General features: G+C 50.5%; 1 protein-coding gene across 1 annotated transcript in view; it reads right to left on the reverse strand.

Moving 5' to 3' along the window:
* The window catches only part of DYNC1H1 (dynein cytoplasmic 1 heavy chain 1), a 2,031,190-nt gene that overhangs the window by 420,027 nt on the left and 1,596,165 nt on the right, over positions 1 to 14,998 (reverse strand). Inside the window, exon 66 of the mRNA XM_069637760.1 lies at positions 140 to 251. Coding sequence (XP_069493861.1) covers positions 140 to 251 — 112 coding nt within the window. The remainder of the gene's footprint in view (positions 1 to 139; positions 252 to 14,998) is intronic.

Below are 14,998 nucleotides of genomic sequence, written 5' to 3' on the forward strand. Positions count from 1 at the left end.
GGATAATGGTTTAGCCCCATGGATAAATGAAGCTACTCTTAAACATCAGTACATTTGAACTTTCATCAAACAATTACTGTTAATAAAAATGAGGCAAACAATGGGGTGTTTTAAAATAAACAACTGAAGATCCTTTTACCAATTGCAATTGATGTTATTTGAGTATTCTGTTCAGCAGCAAGATCTTCAACACGGCCACTTGCATCAAATCCCGGCACAGAACACATCAGAACTGGTGTATTGGGTTTCACCTGCACACAATAAGATTTTAGATCAATGAGTCATTACTGAACATTAAAAAACAAACAAAAAAAACTTAATTTTACAATTGACATTTTACTGATGCAAAGTAAGAAATCAGGTGTATGAACAAATTACTTACCTTTCGGTAATGTTTTTTCCGATAGATGTTCCCCCCACACATTCCTCATTTATGATCGTACTATCCACAGCACAGATGCTCTTCAGAAATATTTCCACCACCAGGGGGACCATGCTCTGCGTCGGCTCCGCCATATACGCTTCAATGCAACCCGCCCCGGACATGACGAGCTGGTCAGTATATATATCGCGTCGTAGCACCCTGTGACCTCGGTTCCATCCTTTTGCACAGAACTCAGATGCTGAGGGACCACAGATTTCTTCCTCCCACGGATTCTTCATCCATGATAGACTACGATAGCAGTCCATGGATCTGGAGGAGAGCAAAGGACAAAACTCTGGCGGACTGCCCTTCCAAAATAGGAGTCCTGACCTGAAAGGGAATCCCACATTGCTGCCTGGCACATATCCAAGACAGGGATTCCCCTCTACAGGACAGTGGTGGCCCGACTCCTCTGGTAGAATGAGCTCTCAGACCCTCAGGCACATCCTTAACAAGCCAGATCATGGCATTCCCAGATGCAGAGAATGATCCACCTTGAAAGTGTCCATTTGGTCACAGCTCTGCCAGCACGTGCCCCAGCATAACCAATGAAAAGCTGGTAATCTTTCCTGGTTACACTCTCGTCTGAGACAAGTAGTAGGCGACGGCCCACACCGGGTCCAGCCAATGGAATCATTCCTCTACCAGTGAAGGGTGAGGCGGAGGAAAAACACTGGAAGATGGATCTTCTGAGAGAGATGGAAATCTGAGACCACCTTAAGGAGAAAGGACGGTCCTAATCTCATTGTCACCTTCTCTTTGAAGACAAAATAAAATAAAAATAGGGAGGTAAAACAGAAAACGCCTGGAGCTCACTCACCTATTTCGCAGAAGTGATGGCCACTGGAGTAAGACACAGACAGATTCTGAATAAACAATAAAACTTTATTAACTTGAAACTCAGGATGGAAAAATGCCTATCTTGTCCTATACTATGGTGGGATTTCCCTACCAAACCAAAACTAAGGAAAGTCAAAGTTCAAAAGTTCAACTTAGGAATCGGTCTGTGACCAAAGCCTATACATGCCCTCACAACCTATCTTATACAATGGGTAGGGACGTCAATAACCAACAAAACAGTGTTCAACACAAAGTTCAGAGCTCTGTCCAACTTGCAGCTTTCTTTCAGCTCCCTTCTCCAAGTATAAAGCAGTTCCAATAAAAGTCTCAGGATTGCTTTAGGTTCAAGAATGATACAGAGTTAACCAACACTCTGGTTTCCCTTCCCCAAGTTTCAAAATACAGTTCCAAACACAAAATATCTTGAGACGCCGTCCTCAAGTCAATAAGCAGATTAAACCCCAGGGTTCCCATCCCCAAGATTTACTTTCACTGTGTAAGGATATTTTCCAGCTTTCTTAAAAGTCTTCGCCACACTTGCACCCTCTGGATATTGTTGGTCTTTGTACAAGAATGTCTTGACTGAAGGTTGCAGTTTATTCACTTGTTAAAGTTTACCTACAAAGTTCCATTCACTTTGGAGTCCAAGGTATATTTTGCCCACTTGTATTGTTGAAGTTCTGTTCACTTTAATATTCAATAAGGATTGATTTCTTGGGTTCAAAGCTTTATTTACTTGTAAATTCATCATATATAATTTGACTTGTATTTAAAGTTGTATTCACTTTTGAGCTTGCCACAGGATGAATTTAAAAGCTTCTTTCATTTATTATCTTCATAGATAAGTTTTCTTTCAGTTTGATGTTTAGCATGTATGAAGATATGTTGATCTGCTTTTCATTTGGTTCGGAATTCAATAAGTCTTTAAGATCTTCATTCAATTCACCTCGTTGGTAAATATATAATTATAGAATGTCTTTAATAACGTGTCCAGCACTCTGAGGCTTTCATAACAATTGAAAAAGGTTTCATTTGTTTCATTCCGTCGTTATAAAACTTTGTAAATTGTCTTCAGTCCTTCGAAAACGTGTCTTCATGTACACGTGACCATTCTGCTAGAAAGTATTCTAATTTATTCAAAAGTTAATAAGGATTTCAATCTTCAATCGGAGAACTTCGAGAACAGAACTAAGCACACAACCATTCCAATACAAAGTAAACTTCTGGGTAACTTCAAACACTCGCATACCGGGTTTACGTTCATATAGAAACTTGCCAGTTGCTTCTTTCGGTGTTCCTGCAGCACAGATCTCACAGCCTTTGGTTCTCTGTCTCCGGGCTCCACCTTCTGCCCCTCAGGCACTCCTGGGTCAGCTTCTGACCACAGCAGAACACGTGCACTGCGAACTCCACTTTCACTGGCCTTATGCTCATTTGTTATGGGAAAACTGAGTAGTTCTTCAGACTGTCAGTACTGGGAAAAGAAAATCCCTTTGGTCTACAGTGGCTAGTCCATGTCATATGTGTATGGGTCCAGGAAGTGGGCTGGGACTGTCTGTTCACATACTGGAGCCAGTATGTCTAGTGTGCATGCATGAGTCAGTCCCACAGTGGTCCCTCATTGGACCACTGCTGGTGTGCATGAGTGGTGCAGATCCTTACTATTGCAGGGCTGCGTTTGATCGCTCACCCGAATTTAGGAGTCCTGCAGCCATTCCAGCAGATCAGAAGAGGAGCCAAGTATCCTGTGTAGCTGTGCAGACGGAAGACCTGTGGAAGAATCCTGAAGAGGTCTGGCAAACAGTCTTGCTGCTGTCCCAGTTAAGCCTTGCTGAATTACCTGATCTGAGAAGACACTGGATGGCACTTCAATCCTTTCTTCTGGTGGGGCCAACCAGTCTCAACGCCTTCTCATGATCCTGCAGCCTGGAGCTTTCGGAAGTGTCCCTGGACCACGCACTGGACTAACCAGCTCCATTTTGGGGTACCACGATACAAGTGTTGCCATTCTTTGTTTTGGCCCAGAACTTCAGGGGTCTCCAGCAAGTCCTACAAGTCGCCTTCCTGCATCGACTAGTCCTGTTCTGGAAGGCTTCCTTTGTTCATGGCTGGTGAGAGGCCTGCTGTCACCAGTGTGCAGTGACTGTTGCTGGAACTGGGCTTCCCCATTTGGTAAAGTATCCTGAAGAGGCCTGCATCAGTGCCTGCTGCAATTCTTCGCTGGAAAGGGTTGCACCAAGCTCCTGGACCCTACCGGAATTACCAGGTTACTCACCGTAGTGACCATCTTACTCCTAGTCCATAGTCCCCTTTCCTCCATACTTATGGGACATCTCTCCGTCCTGTGGGACGGGACCGGAGCACTTTGTAAAAAGCATCCACATTTTTTTCAAAAATGTGTCCCTCCTCTCTTTCCTGCGCGGGGCCCGGCACGCGGCCGTAACCCCGCCCACCTTGGCTCCGCCCCACGCATCGCCCATCAGTCCTTTTCTATCGCAGGGTCAAAGACCCATTAGCAATAACTGAGGAACCTTATTAGAGGGGACGGCGGGCGGGCGTATAGAGGAAAGGGGACTATGGACTAGGAGTATGGTGGTCACTACGGTGAGTAACCTGGTAATACTCCTACGTCCCGTCCCCTTTCCTCCATACTTGTGGGAGATTCCCAAGCGCTCCTTATAAGAACTACGGGTGGATGGAAATACCCTTTACTGAAACAGGTTCTTCAGCACAGCCTGACCAAACTGAGCGTCAGCGCTAGAGCTCATGTCGAGGCAGTAATGCTTACAGAAAGCAGATGGGGAGGCCCAAGTAGCCGCTTTAGCGATGGACTCCCAGGGAACATACATCTGAAAAGCAACCGCGGCTGCCTTGCCTCGCACCTGGTGTGCATGGATACCTTTAGGAGGTTTCAGCTTTTGGACGGTGAAAGATTCCGTGATACAGGTGGTAATCCATCTGGAAATAGATGCCTTAGACGCCGGCCTGCCCTGAGGCTTACCGAAGGTCACAAACAGTTGGGAAGAGCTCCGAAGCTCGGAATTCCTGTCCAGTTAGAACCTAAGAGCTCTTCGGACATCCAGGTAGTGTAGAACCCTTTCCGCCTCTGAGGCAGGGTTCGGAAAAAAGACCGGAAGGGAAATCAACTGATTCAGATGGAATTCGGTCACTACCTTTGGTAGGAAAGCTGGGTTCGTCCCAAGGACTACCTTGTCCTTGTGAAAGACCAAGAAAGGGTGCTCCACCGACAATACCTGGAGGTCACTCACTCACTCACTCTCCTCGCTGACGTAATGGCTACCAGAAAGGACACTTTCCAGGACACATACTTGAGGTCAACCGTAGCCATTGACTCAAAGGGTTTATGGCACAGCGCCGTTAGGACTACATTTAGGTCCCCAGGCGGGTGCGGACTACGAACCGGAGGGTAGAGGCGTGTCAAGCCTGCAAAATGCCTCTAAACCACTGGGTTACTCAGAGAATAAGAGTATTGGCCTATAGCAAGATAAGCAGAAACCGCGAAAGGTAAGTTCTGCATGACAGAACGTAAACACCCGACTCTGCTAGGGAGGACACGAAGGACAGCACCATGTCAATCGTAGCCACCCTTGGATCCAACTGCTTTTCCAAACACCAACGACAGAACCTGAGCCATTTACTCCTGTATTGGGATCTGGTCGAGGGTTCCCTGGCTGCCTGGATAATAAGCATGTTATCCGTAGACAAGTTAAAATGCTCTAAGACTTGAACTCAGGCACCATGCCGCCAAGCTGAGCGATTGTGGGAAGGGGTACCACATCTGCTGTTCCCCTTGATGAAGATCTGAGGTTACTGGTAACCTGATCAGTGGAAACACCGACAGGTGTTGAAGTTCTGAGAACCAAAAACTGGCCGGCCACCACGGGGCCATGAGCAGAAGGGAACAGTTCACAGAGTTCTTCCGCTTCCCAATTGTACAATGAACTAGAGGCAGAGGCGGGAAGGCGTAAGCTCTCATGTTGTGCCATGGAATCTCGAGAGCATCCCCCAGAGAGGAGGCTCTCAGCCCCCCTCTGGAGGCATAACGAGGAAGCTTCTGCTTTACCACCGTAGCAAAGAGGTCCACATCCGGTGTACCCCAACGCAAGAAAGTCCGTGAGAGGACCTCCGCCTTCAACTCCCACTCGTAGCTGACCAATGTCCGCCGGCTGAGGGCATCCGCTGTGACATTCAGCTGGCCCGGGATGTGCACCGCAAGCAGCCATATGCCATGAAGCATGGCCCACTCCTATATCTGGATGGACAGATCAACCAAAGGTGCCCAACCCGCAGGCAACAAAACATTGTGCGGAAGGGGTATCCAAGCATTCCGGTCATAAACTGACAGATAAGGATGCGCACAAGGCCGAGAAACCATCCCTACACCTGAGGCCAATGGCGCAGCTGTAGGGGTAGCGTTCAAAATGGCCGCCGCGGTCGTGGCGGGAACGGGCGCCATTTTGTCATCAGCTGAGGGGAGATGCGGCATGTGAGGAAGTGAGGCAGGGGTCCCCGTCTATGGATCAGGGGTCTTAACTTTAGCCTTAACATAAGGAACCTTGGCAGAGCCGGTACTATGAAGCCGGGAATGTTTCTGCGACATACCAACTGCCAAATTAGCCTTCTCAGGAAGGACCTCGGCGCTGCCGGTAAAAGAAGAATTTCCCTTCTTTGCCCCCTCAACAGATCTGGTGTCGCTGCAAGAGCAGGAACGGTGAGAAACAACCTTCACCGATAAGGCCTTGCCAGACCCTCAGAAATGTTGGTAGCTTTAGCCTCTGTACGAGAGACCCATGACCCAGGTCCGGTAACAGCCTTACTCGCGTGGGCCTCGAACATCCGTTCGGTAGCACCAAGCCCCACCAAGGCCTCGGGGCGCACAGCGGCATAAGAGCCAGTCGTCCAAATATGGATACTCATGGATACCCTGGAGACGAAGTTAGACCGCAAACACCGACATCATCTTCGTGAAGACACGCAGCGCCGAGCTGAGGCCAAAAGGAAGCACTCGAAACTGGAAGTGCTCCTCTCCCAAAGAGAAGCGGAGATATCTCCTTTGTGGGTTCCAAATCAGGATATGCATGTACGTGTCCTGAAGATCCACAACGCTGAGCCAATCGCCCATCTGCAAGGAGGAGCGTATCTGGCTGGGCGTGATCATCTTGAATTTCTCTTGGGGTAGGAAAAGATTGAACTGGGAAAGGTCTAGGACGGTGCGCAGGCCAGCCTGGTTGGGTTTGGGCACAGTAAACAGCCTGGAGTAGAAGCCCTCCCTCGCTCCCCAAGGGGAACGGGTTCCACAGCTCTGAGGTGCAGAAGTTTCTAAACCTCGGCCTTGAGGGAGGGTGAGCCCGACAGCTGAAAAGGAGGGTTGAGGGGTGGCGTAGGGGGTAAAGGTAAGCGGAAGCCCGCTTGAGCGACTGACAAGACTCATCTGTCTTCTGTGATGGCCTGCCACGCCTCCCAATGAGACGCAATGCGTCCTCCCACCGGGGTCTCGTGCGAGCGCGGAAAACCCTCATTTGGCAGGCTTATCGGTGGTGGTGCCACCTGAACCTGATGAGGATGCTGAGGAGCGGGATAAATACCGCGTACACTGTTGTCTACGGCGGTTATTCCCCGCAGGAGTATCCACTCTGCAAGATTTGCGGTCGAGGAAGCCCCTAAAACCAGAGGAAGGTCGACCTTGCGACAATGGCCTTTGAGCCTTGAAGGGAGCTTCAACCAGAACAGACAATGATTTCGCCGTCTGAGTGCTGTCTTTGGTTTTGGTGAGCTCTACATCAGTAGAAGAGTGAAAAAGCTCCTTACCATCAAATGGAAGGTCCAGAACCTTGTCTTGCACCTCCTTCGAGAACTTAGTGGCAAGCAGCCACGCTTGCCGCGAGGTATCAACCCCAAGCATTAGACCCCGAGCCGAGGTGTCTACGTGATGAGCCGCAGCCTCCAGGAGATCCTGGGTCAAGACGCTGGCATCGGAAAGGCCTCCTCTGAAATCCTCCAACTTCTCGACCGGAATGTGCTCCTCAAACTCCGACAGACCTCTCCACATCCGCATGTTAGCTCCCGCCAAAATCAATTCTGCATTGGCCTGCCTGAGCTGTAAGGCCGAATTGGCAATGATTTTCCTCCCGTCGCTGAGGAGGATGCTGCAGGCCTGGATTGCAACGTAGCCGCAGCCACCACTGTGGAGGAGGGAGGAGGGAGGCGGACAAGACGACAAGGCCACTTCTTCCGAAGAATGCAGCCTGTACCTCGCGTCAATCTTTTTATTGACAAAAAGTCCCGAGTGTGGCTTTTCCCAAACTCTACGGACCTCAGCCAGAACGTCTTTCTGCAAGAACAGGCCGGTACGCTCCAAAGGAGACAAGGTGAACGCCCCAGAAAGCACGCCCTCCTGCAGAGCAGGTGCCTCGGGCACCGGAACATCCAAGAAGCTCATCATGTCCAGTACCCGGTCATGGAAAGCTCTGGTAGAGCGGGGCAGGTCCTCGTTGTCCTGATCGCCTTGAGGGTCATCTGACAGGTCAGGATCCTGCTAAACCGTGTCAGGCACTGCCTTGTCCACTGGGGACAATGGTGGCACAGGCGGAAGCGCAGGGGGAGGCACCACGGGCAAGGGAGTCACCGGCGGAACCACCATCGGAACAGGCGGAGCCGGAGGCGTGGGTGGACATATCTCCTTGAAAAGCCCTTTGAAATATTCCCTCATGGGAACGGTGCGCATAAGCGCTTGAAATTTACCGAAAAAAGCGTCCTCGGGAGATTGTTTCGGAACCTGAGGAGGCCTCTCATGAAGTGGACAAATCCAGGGACGTAACGGGGAAGGGTGCCACACCGGCCCCTCCGCCGACGTATCCACATAAATTAAGGGAGCCGCCCCCGCGGGCAACGAAACATTGTGCGGAAGAGGCACCCGGGCGTTCCAATCATAAACCGGCCGGTAAGGATGCGCACAAGGGACCTTAGGTTCACCCGAAGGACCGAACCCTACACCAGGGACCGATGGCGTAGTTGTAGGGGGTAGTACCTAAAATGGTCGCCGTTGTCGTTGCGGGAACGGCCGTCATTTTGTCCTCATCTGAGGGGAACTGAGGCACGTGAGGAAGTGAGGCAGGGGTCCCTGTCGATGGATCAGGGGTCTTAATTTTAGACTTAACGTAAGGAACCTCGGCAGAGACGGTACTATGAGGCCTGGAATGTTTCTGCGACATACCAACCGCCAACTGAGCCTTCGAAGGAAGAGCCTCGGCACTGCCGGTAAAAGAAGACACTTTCTTCTTTGCCCCCTCAACAGATCTGGTTGGTGTCACCACAAGAGCGGGAACGGTGCGCTGTCACCGACAGGGCCTTGCCCGGCCCCTCAGAACTGTTGGTTTCCTTAGCCTCTGTACGAGGGACCTCGGACCTAGGCCCGGTAGAAGCCTTATCGGCACGTGCCTCGAACATCCGTTCGGTAACCTCAAGCCCAGCCAAGACCTCGGGGCGTACCCGGATGTGATAAGTAGCGCACACGGCGCCCGTAGCCTCAGTTCATGTTTTTCCCCCTCACAACGTGTGGCACACGTGCCCAAAACACAGCATTGACTGCACTTAGCCTTGCGGGCGGAAGCTGTAATGGCATGGGAAATTCTTGAGAGGGGTAGGCTGGGAGGGCGATGAGAAATACGTTGGAGGAACATCCAGTCAAAAGAACATTACCAGTTTGGTAAGTAACTTGTTCTTCGAATGGATTGTGTCCTCCAACGTATTCCTCATCTATGACAGACTCCCAAAGCATTAATCATGATTGGAGGAGGGAAAAGAATTTAGATATACCCAATTAAATGGCAGAGTAAAGCTCTGCCTTACGAAAGGCAACATCCTGAGCATGTGAAGTAGCCAGGGAGTAATGCTTTACAAACGTGTATGGAAGACCACGTCGCAGCATCACATTTTTCACTGGCACACCCCTCTGTAGGGTTGTCGAAGTAGCAAGGCCCCTGGTGGAATGAGCCCTCAAACCCTCAAGTGGGTCCGTACCAGCCAACCGGTAGCATTTCGAAATAGTGAGGATAATCCACCTAGACAAGGTCTGCTTAGAAACAGGCTGTCCTAATCAGTGTCCAGTATACCCCACAAAGAGCTGGTCGTCCACTCTGATTTTGGCCATTCTAGAGAGATAAAAGCTGAAGGCTCTTCTAGGATCAAACCTATGGAGTCGTTCATCTTCCTTCCTAGGATGAGGAGGAGGAGGAGGATAGAAAGCGGGGAGTACCACCTTCTGACTCAAATGAAATTCTGACACTACCTTAGGTAGAAAGGACAGACGTACTCTCAATGCAACCCTGTCCCTGTGGAACAAAGAAAAGGGTGGCTTAGAAGAAAGTGCCTGCAACTCGCTCACTCTTAGAGCAGATGTAACTGCAATTAAGAATATAGTCTTAAAAGTCAACAATCGTAACAGACAAGAATGCAAAGGTTCAAACGGAGCACCCATCAGAAAATTCAGAACCAAATTAAGGTCCCAGACCAACACCTGAAACTGCGAAGGCGGGAACACATTCATGAGCCCTTTCAAAAACAGAGTGATCAGTGGAATTTCAAAATAAGAGCATTCTTCAGAAGAGCGCTTAAAGATGGGTAGCGCTGCCAGATAACCTTTAATGGTGCCACCTGAAGACCTCTGTGGGCCAAAGAAAGCAAGAAGGAGAGAACCTCTGGAATTGAGCACTGAAAATTCTCAACATTCTTTCCTATGCACCAGTCGCAAAAATTACGCCAACGGTACAGTGACTTTGTTGCCGGCCGCCTAGCCGAAAGCAACACCTCCATCACGTCATCTGGAAGGTCCCAATCCTTATATCTCAACCTCTCAGAAAGCATGCGTGAAGGTTGGGAGTCTTGACCTCTGGATGGAGAACCCGACCTTCCTCTCGCGAGAGTAGATTGTATCTTTGGGGCAGACAGACTGGAGGACAGATGGACATGTCTAGAAGGTCCAGGTACCACGCTCTCCTGGCCCAATCCGGAGCAATGTGGGTCCCGAACCGTCGCAACCTCTTGAGAACTTGAGGAATGACGGGGATCAGAGGAAACACATATAGTAGCTGGAAGAGCCATGCCATGATGAACGCGTTTCCGAGAGCTCCTCTCAGAGGAAATTCCCTCGAGCAGTACCTTTCGTACTTCCAGATGGCATCGGTCGCGAACAGGTCCACCTGCGGCGTTCCCCAAAGGGCGAAGATCTCTTGAAGGACTTCCTGAGCTAGTTCCCACTCGTAGGAGACCGCGCTCTGCCTGCTCAGCGCATCCGGCGCCATGTTCTCCTTCCCGCCTAGAAGTACCGCTGATAGGGAGATTCCCTCTTGAATTACCCAGAACCAGAGCTGCATTGCCTCCCTGCACAGAGGTAGTGAACCCACACCTCCTCTCTTGTTGAGTTAATGCATCATCACCATGTTGTCGGTCATTATCAGGACATTCTTCTCCCGTACAGATGGCAGAAAAGCCTTCAGCGCCAGTCTGATGGCTCGCAGTCCAAAAGATTGATGTGAAGTCTGGACTCCGATGGAGACCAACGAACGCTGATGGACAGATTGTTGGCATGAGCTGACCACCCTGTAAGGGAAGCGTCTGTCACTACAATGACGTCCGGCCATGGCTGCCAAAAAGGATCTCCTTTCATGAGATTTTTCTCATCGGCCCACCACAGAAGCTCCTGCAAGACCGAGATCGGAACTTGAAGGAGATCCGACATCCTGCCCGAGAATTGGGACCATTGAGTCCGTAGAGCCCACTGAAGGGATCTCATTCTCAAGCGGGCCTCTGGCACCAAATAAATACCGGATGCCATGAGGCCGAGCAACCTTAAGAATTTGAAAGCTGGAAGACACTGCTTGTTGAAATTTTGTGACCATCTGAAGAATGTGATGAGCCCTCACCTTGGGTGGCGAGCACATCCTCAAGGACGTACGTGTCTAACACTGCCCCTATGTACTGGAGCTGTTGGGAAGGTGTCATATGCGACTTTTTGAAGTTGAGGTAGAAGCCCAGCTTGTGAAGGGAGTGGCAGGTGGCGCTGAGATGGTCCAAGGCTTGTTCGGGAGAACGCGTCCTGATAAGCCAATCGTCCAGGTAGATGTGAATCCCCTCTCTCCTAAAATGCGCTGCCAACACCACCACCATGAGCTTGGTCAAGACCCTCAGAGAGGGATAAGCATCCTGCAGGTCCAATGACGGCAAACAATCCTGAAGCTGGAGAGCCTGAAGGATCTGAGAAATAGTGACCATCTTGAACTTGTCCTTCCTGAGGAACTTGTTCAAGTATCGTAAGTCCAAGATGGGTCTCAGTCCTCCGTCCTTCTTGGGAATCAAAAAATAAAGGGAATACCAACCCTTGTTCCTCTCAGCCACAGGCACTAGTTCTATAGCGCCTTGCTCCAGCAGGGCTAAAATCTCCTGCGCAAGGAGCGGATACGGAACCTTCGAAGAGTGTTTCCCCGGTGGATTGTCGTGTGGCCGGCGGAGAAAAGGGAGGTAGTAGCCCACGCATCTGAAGTAATGGCTCGCCACTCTTCGAGATGCTGATACAGTCTGCCCCCTACCGGTGAACAATGACTCGAGGCCTCAGAGCGGTTTAGAAGTGGCTGTGGCAGTGCCTGATGGCAAAGAGGCAGCTGCCTGAGCGGTTTAGGCACCCCTACCTCGTCCACCACGAGGGAACGTACGTTGGCCCCTTTGACTGGACATCTCTATTGCCTTTCCAAATGATGAGTAATAGCGAAAGGAACTACCCCTCCATTCCTGTCCCCTAGGACGAAAAGGCTGAGGTTGTCATACAGCTGCGCCCAAAGACCTGGCAGCTGCTTTGGAGGTCTGCAACTTCTCAAGACTCTCGTCAGCCTTGCTGTCGAAAAGATGAGCGCCGTCAAAGGGCATGTTGAGATGACGGGCCTGCACATCAGGTGCAAAACCGGACTTCCGCAACCAGGCAAATCTGCGCATTACGGTACTCGCAGCCATGGACCTTCCAACACTATCCGCAGTGTCCAACCCAGACTGAAGGGATTCACACATGGCATCCTTCCCATCCTGCACATTAGCTAGAAAGCCATCCCTTTCGGGAATATGCTCAGCCGCCAGCGAAACGCAATTCCACAGAGTGTGCAAAACTTTTGCAAATGCACAGGTGGAGTTGGTCGATTCAAGTGCCATACTGCCAGCAGAAAATCCCTTGCGTGCCCATCCATCCATGCATTTATCGTCCCTATCAGGAGGGATGGCAGGGTACGCTGCCTGCTTTGAGGTGGCCATAGCCGCCTGGACCACCAAACTCTCAGGAGTGGGGTGTGTGGACAGGTAGCCGGGGTCGCTACTGGATGGGCGGAATTTCTTCGACAAAGACTTGTTAATCGCCGGAAGCGTCTCCGGGGCATTACAAGTAGCAGCCACCCTTTTTTGCAATGCCACATGAAAAGGCAACACTGGGTGAGTGGACAGACCCTGATCTAAGATGTCGGGAAGATCATCTTGATCAAATTGTACCGAGGCCTGGACCAACCCAGGTACTCTACAACCATCAACATCAATCTCCGATAGGAAGAGTCAGATAAAGAACCGACAGACGCACTCGACAGACACAGTACCAATGGTGTCGACGCTTTCTTCGACGACTTCACAGGATTTGATGGTTTTGCTAGAGATAAAGACCACGACCTGGAACGTCTCTGGCAATCATCAGATTCCTTGTCCGAACGGGATCTCAAATGCTCCCGATGCTTATCGCGCCGGCTACCCAGGCCCAAGGGCGCTCGAGAATTCGGTCAAGGCCGTTCCTTGGAGGTTCTAACAAAGGCGTAGACAGAACTGTGCCCCGAGATTAGAAAATCTGCAACATGTGCTCCCGAAAAAACTCCCATTCCTCGGGCATGGAGGATTTAGTGGGGCAGGCCACCTTTTTCGGGTAGTCGTCATCCGACGAGGAACGCGAACGGTGAGGCCACTTCCGGGACCGCCTTTACGAAGAGAAAGAGTGGCGCAAACCACTCTTGCACTTCTTCTGGCGAGGAGAGACCCCTCTTGACTCCAGCAGACTTAGATTAATGGGTTTTTGAAACACGGCCTACCTTCAGTTTCCCCTTACGCTCCTGCAAGGCCTTGGCAGTCAACGACTGACACTTCGAGCAGTCGTCCCTAGTGTGGTCCTCTTCCAGGCACCACAAGCAAATACGATGCGAGACCGTGATGGACATCTTGTACCTGCAGTCCCAACACTTCTTGAAGCTAGACCGCGGGTTCGTCAGGGTAGAAGAAGACATAATAACCGATATGCATTAGGAAACCTGAGGCGCGCCGAGTTCTTGGGAAATAACGTAATTGAGGCTACGGGCGCAGTGCGTGCTACTTATAACATCTGATGACCTCACCCTCGACGGAGGCCTTCGAGGAACATCAACCCGACGCCATCGACACAAGGGTGCCCCTGCCGAAAAAAAATTCTGTAGCAGCTCAGCTGTGCACATTACATGTCATAGATGAGGAATACGTTGGAGGACACAATCCATTCGAAAAAACATTTTCACTTTCTCTCAAAAACTGTATTTCTCATCAAAACCAATCACTGTCCTCTGGTCATACTGCCCCAATCCAATGTCTACCCTCTCCGTAAGTCCCTCCTCTGGCTGCCATCTTCAGATTTGGTAGCGCGTAAAAGTGGCAGTATGACTAAGAAGAGTCGCAGAGGGGTCGGAGGGAGGATTTGCATGTGAATCCATGCCAGACCCATGCCGGAGAAGAACACGTTACTTACTTAGCTGGTAACGTTCTTTCGATGGGATGGTCCGACGACTTATTCCATATCTATGACAGGTAATGTCCACAGCTGTGCTGCTTCGGAAAATCTTCGGCGTCTGCGTCGTGCGTCGATGCGCTGTCCCCGAGGACCTCCTCCGACGGCCGACGTCACCCGATGTGATAAGTCGGACGCACGACTAACCATAGCCTCAGTTATAGTTTTTTCCCCCAGACCGTGTGCCACCAGTTTACTGGCAGTCAGACACACAAGGCCTTGCGGAACGCAAGCTGCAATCGCAAAAGAAATTCTGCAGCGGGGAAGGTAGGGAGGGAGCGATATGGAATACGTTGTCGGACCATCCCATCGAAAGAACGTTACCAGGTAAGAAAGTAACTTGTTCTTCGAGGGGATTGGGTCCTCCGACGTATTCCATATCTATGACAGACTCCCAAAGCAGTACCAAGCAAGGAGGTGGGAAAATAATTTAGAACACAAATTTAGCATGCCCAATCAAATTGCGGAATATATGACTGCCTTGCCAAAGGCCAGATCCTGCCCTCTGATGGAATCGAGGGAGTAGTGACGTACAAAAGTATGTACTGAAGCCCAGGTGGCTGCATCACAGATGTGACTAATAAGAACACCCCTCTGCAGGGCAGTAGACGCAGCCACTCCCCTGGTAGAATGGGCCCGCAAGCCAGCCGGAGGGTCCTTACCCGCCAAGCGGTGACACTCTGAGATAGCTAAAATAATCCAACGAGACAAAGTCTGTTTTGTCACAGCTTGTCCCAAACGCTTTCCAGCGTAACCAATGAAAAGTTGATCGTCCACTCTGACCCGGGACATGCGCGAAATATAAAAGCTCAACGCTCTCCTAGGATCAAGCCTATGGAGCCTCTCCTCTTCCTTACCAGGATGTGGAGGAGGATAGAACGCCGGAA

This window comes from Ambystoma mexicanum, chromosome 14, assembly GCF_040938575.1.
Source record: "Ambystoma mexicanum isolate Mex_15411 chromosome 14, UKY_AmexF1_1, whole genome shotgun sequence".
Classification (NCBI taxonomy): domain Eukaryota; kingdom Metazoa; phylum Chordata; class Amphibia; order Caudata; family Ambystomatidae; genus Ambystoma; species Ambystoma mexicanum.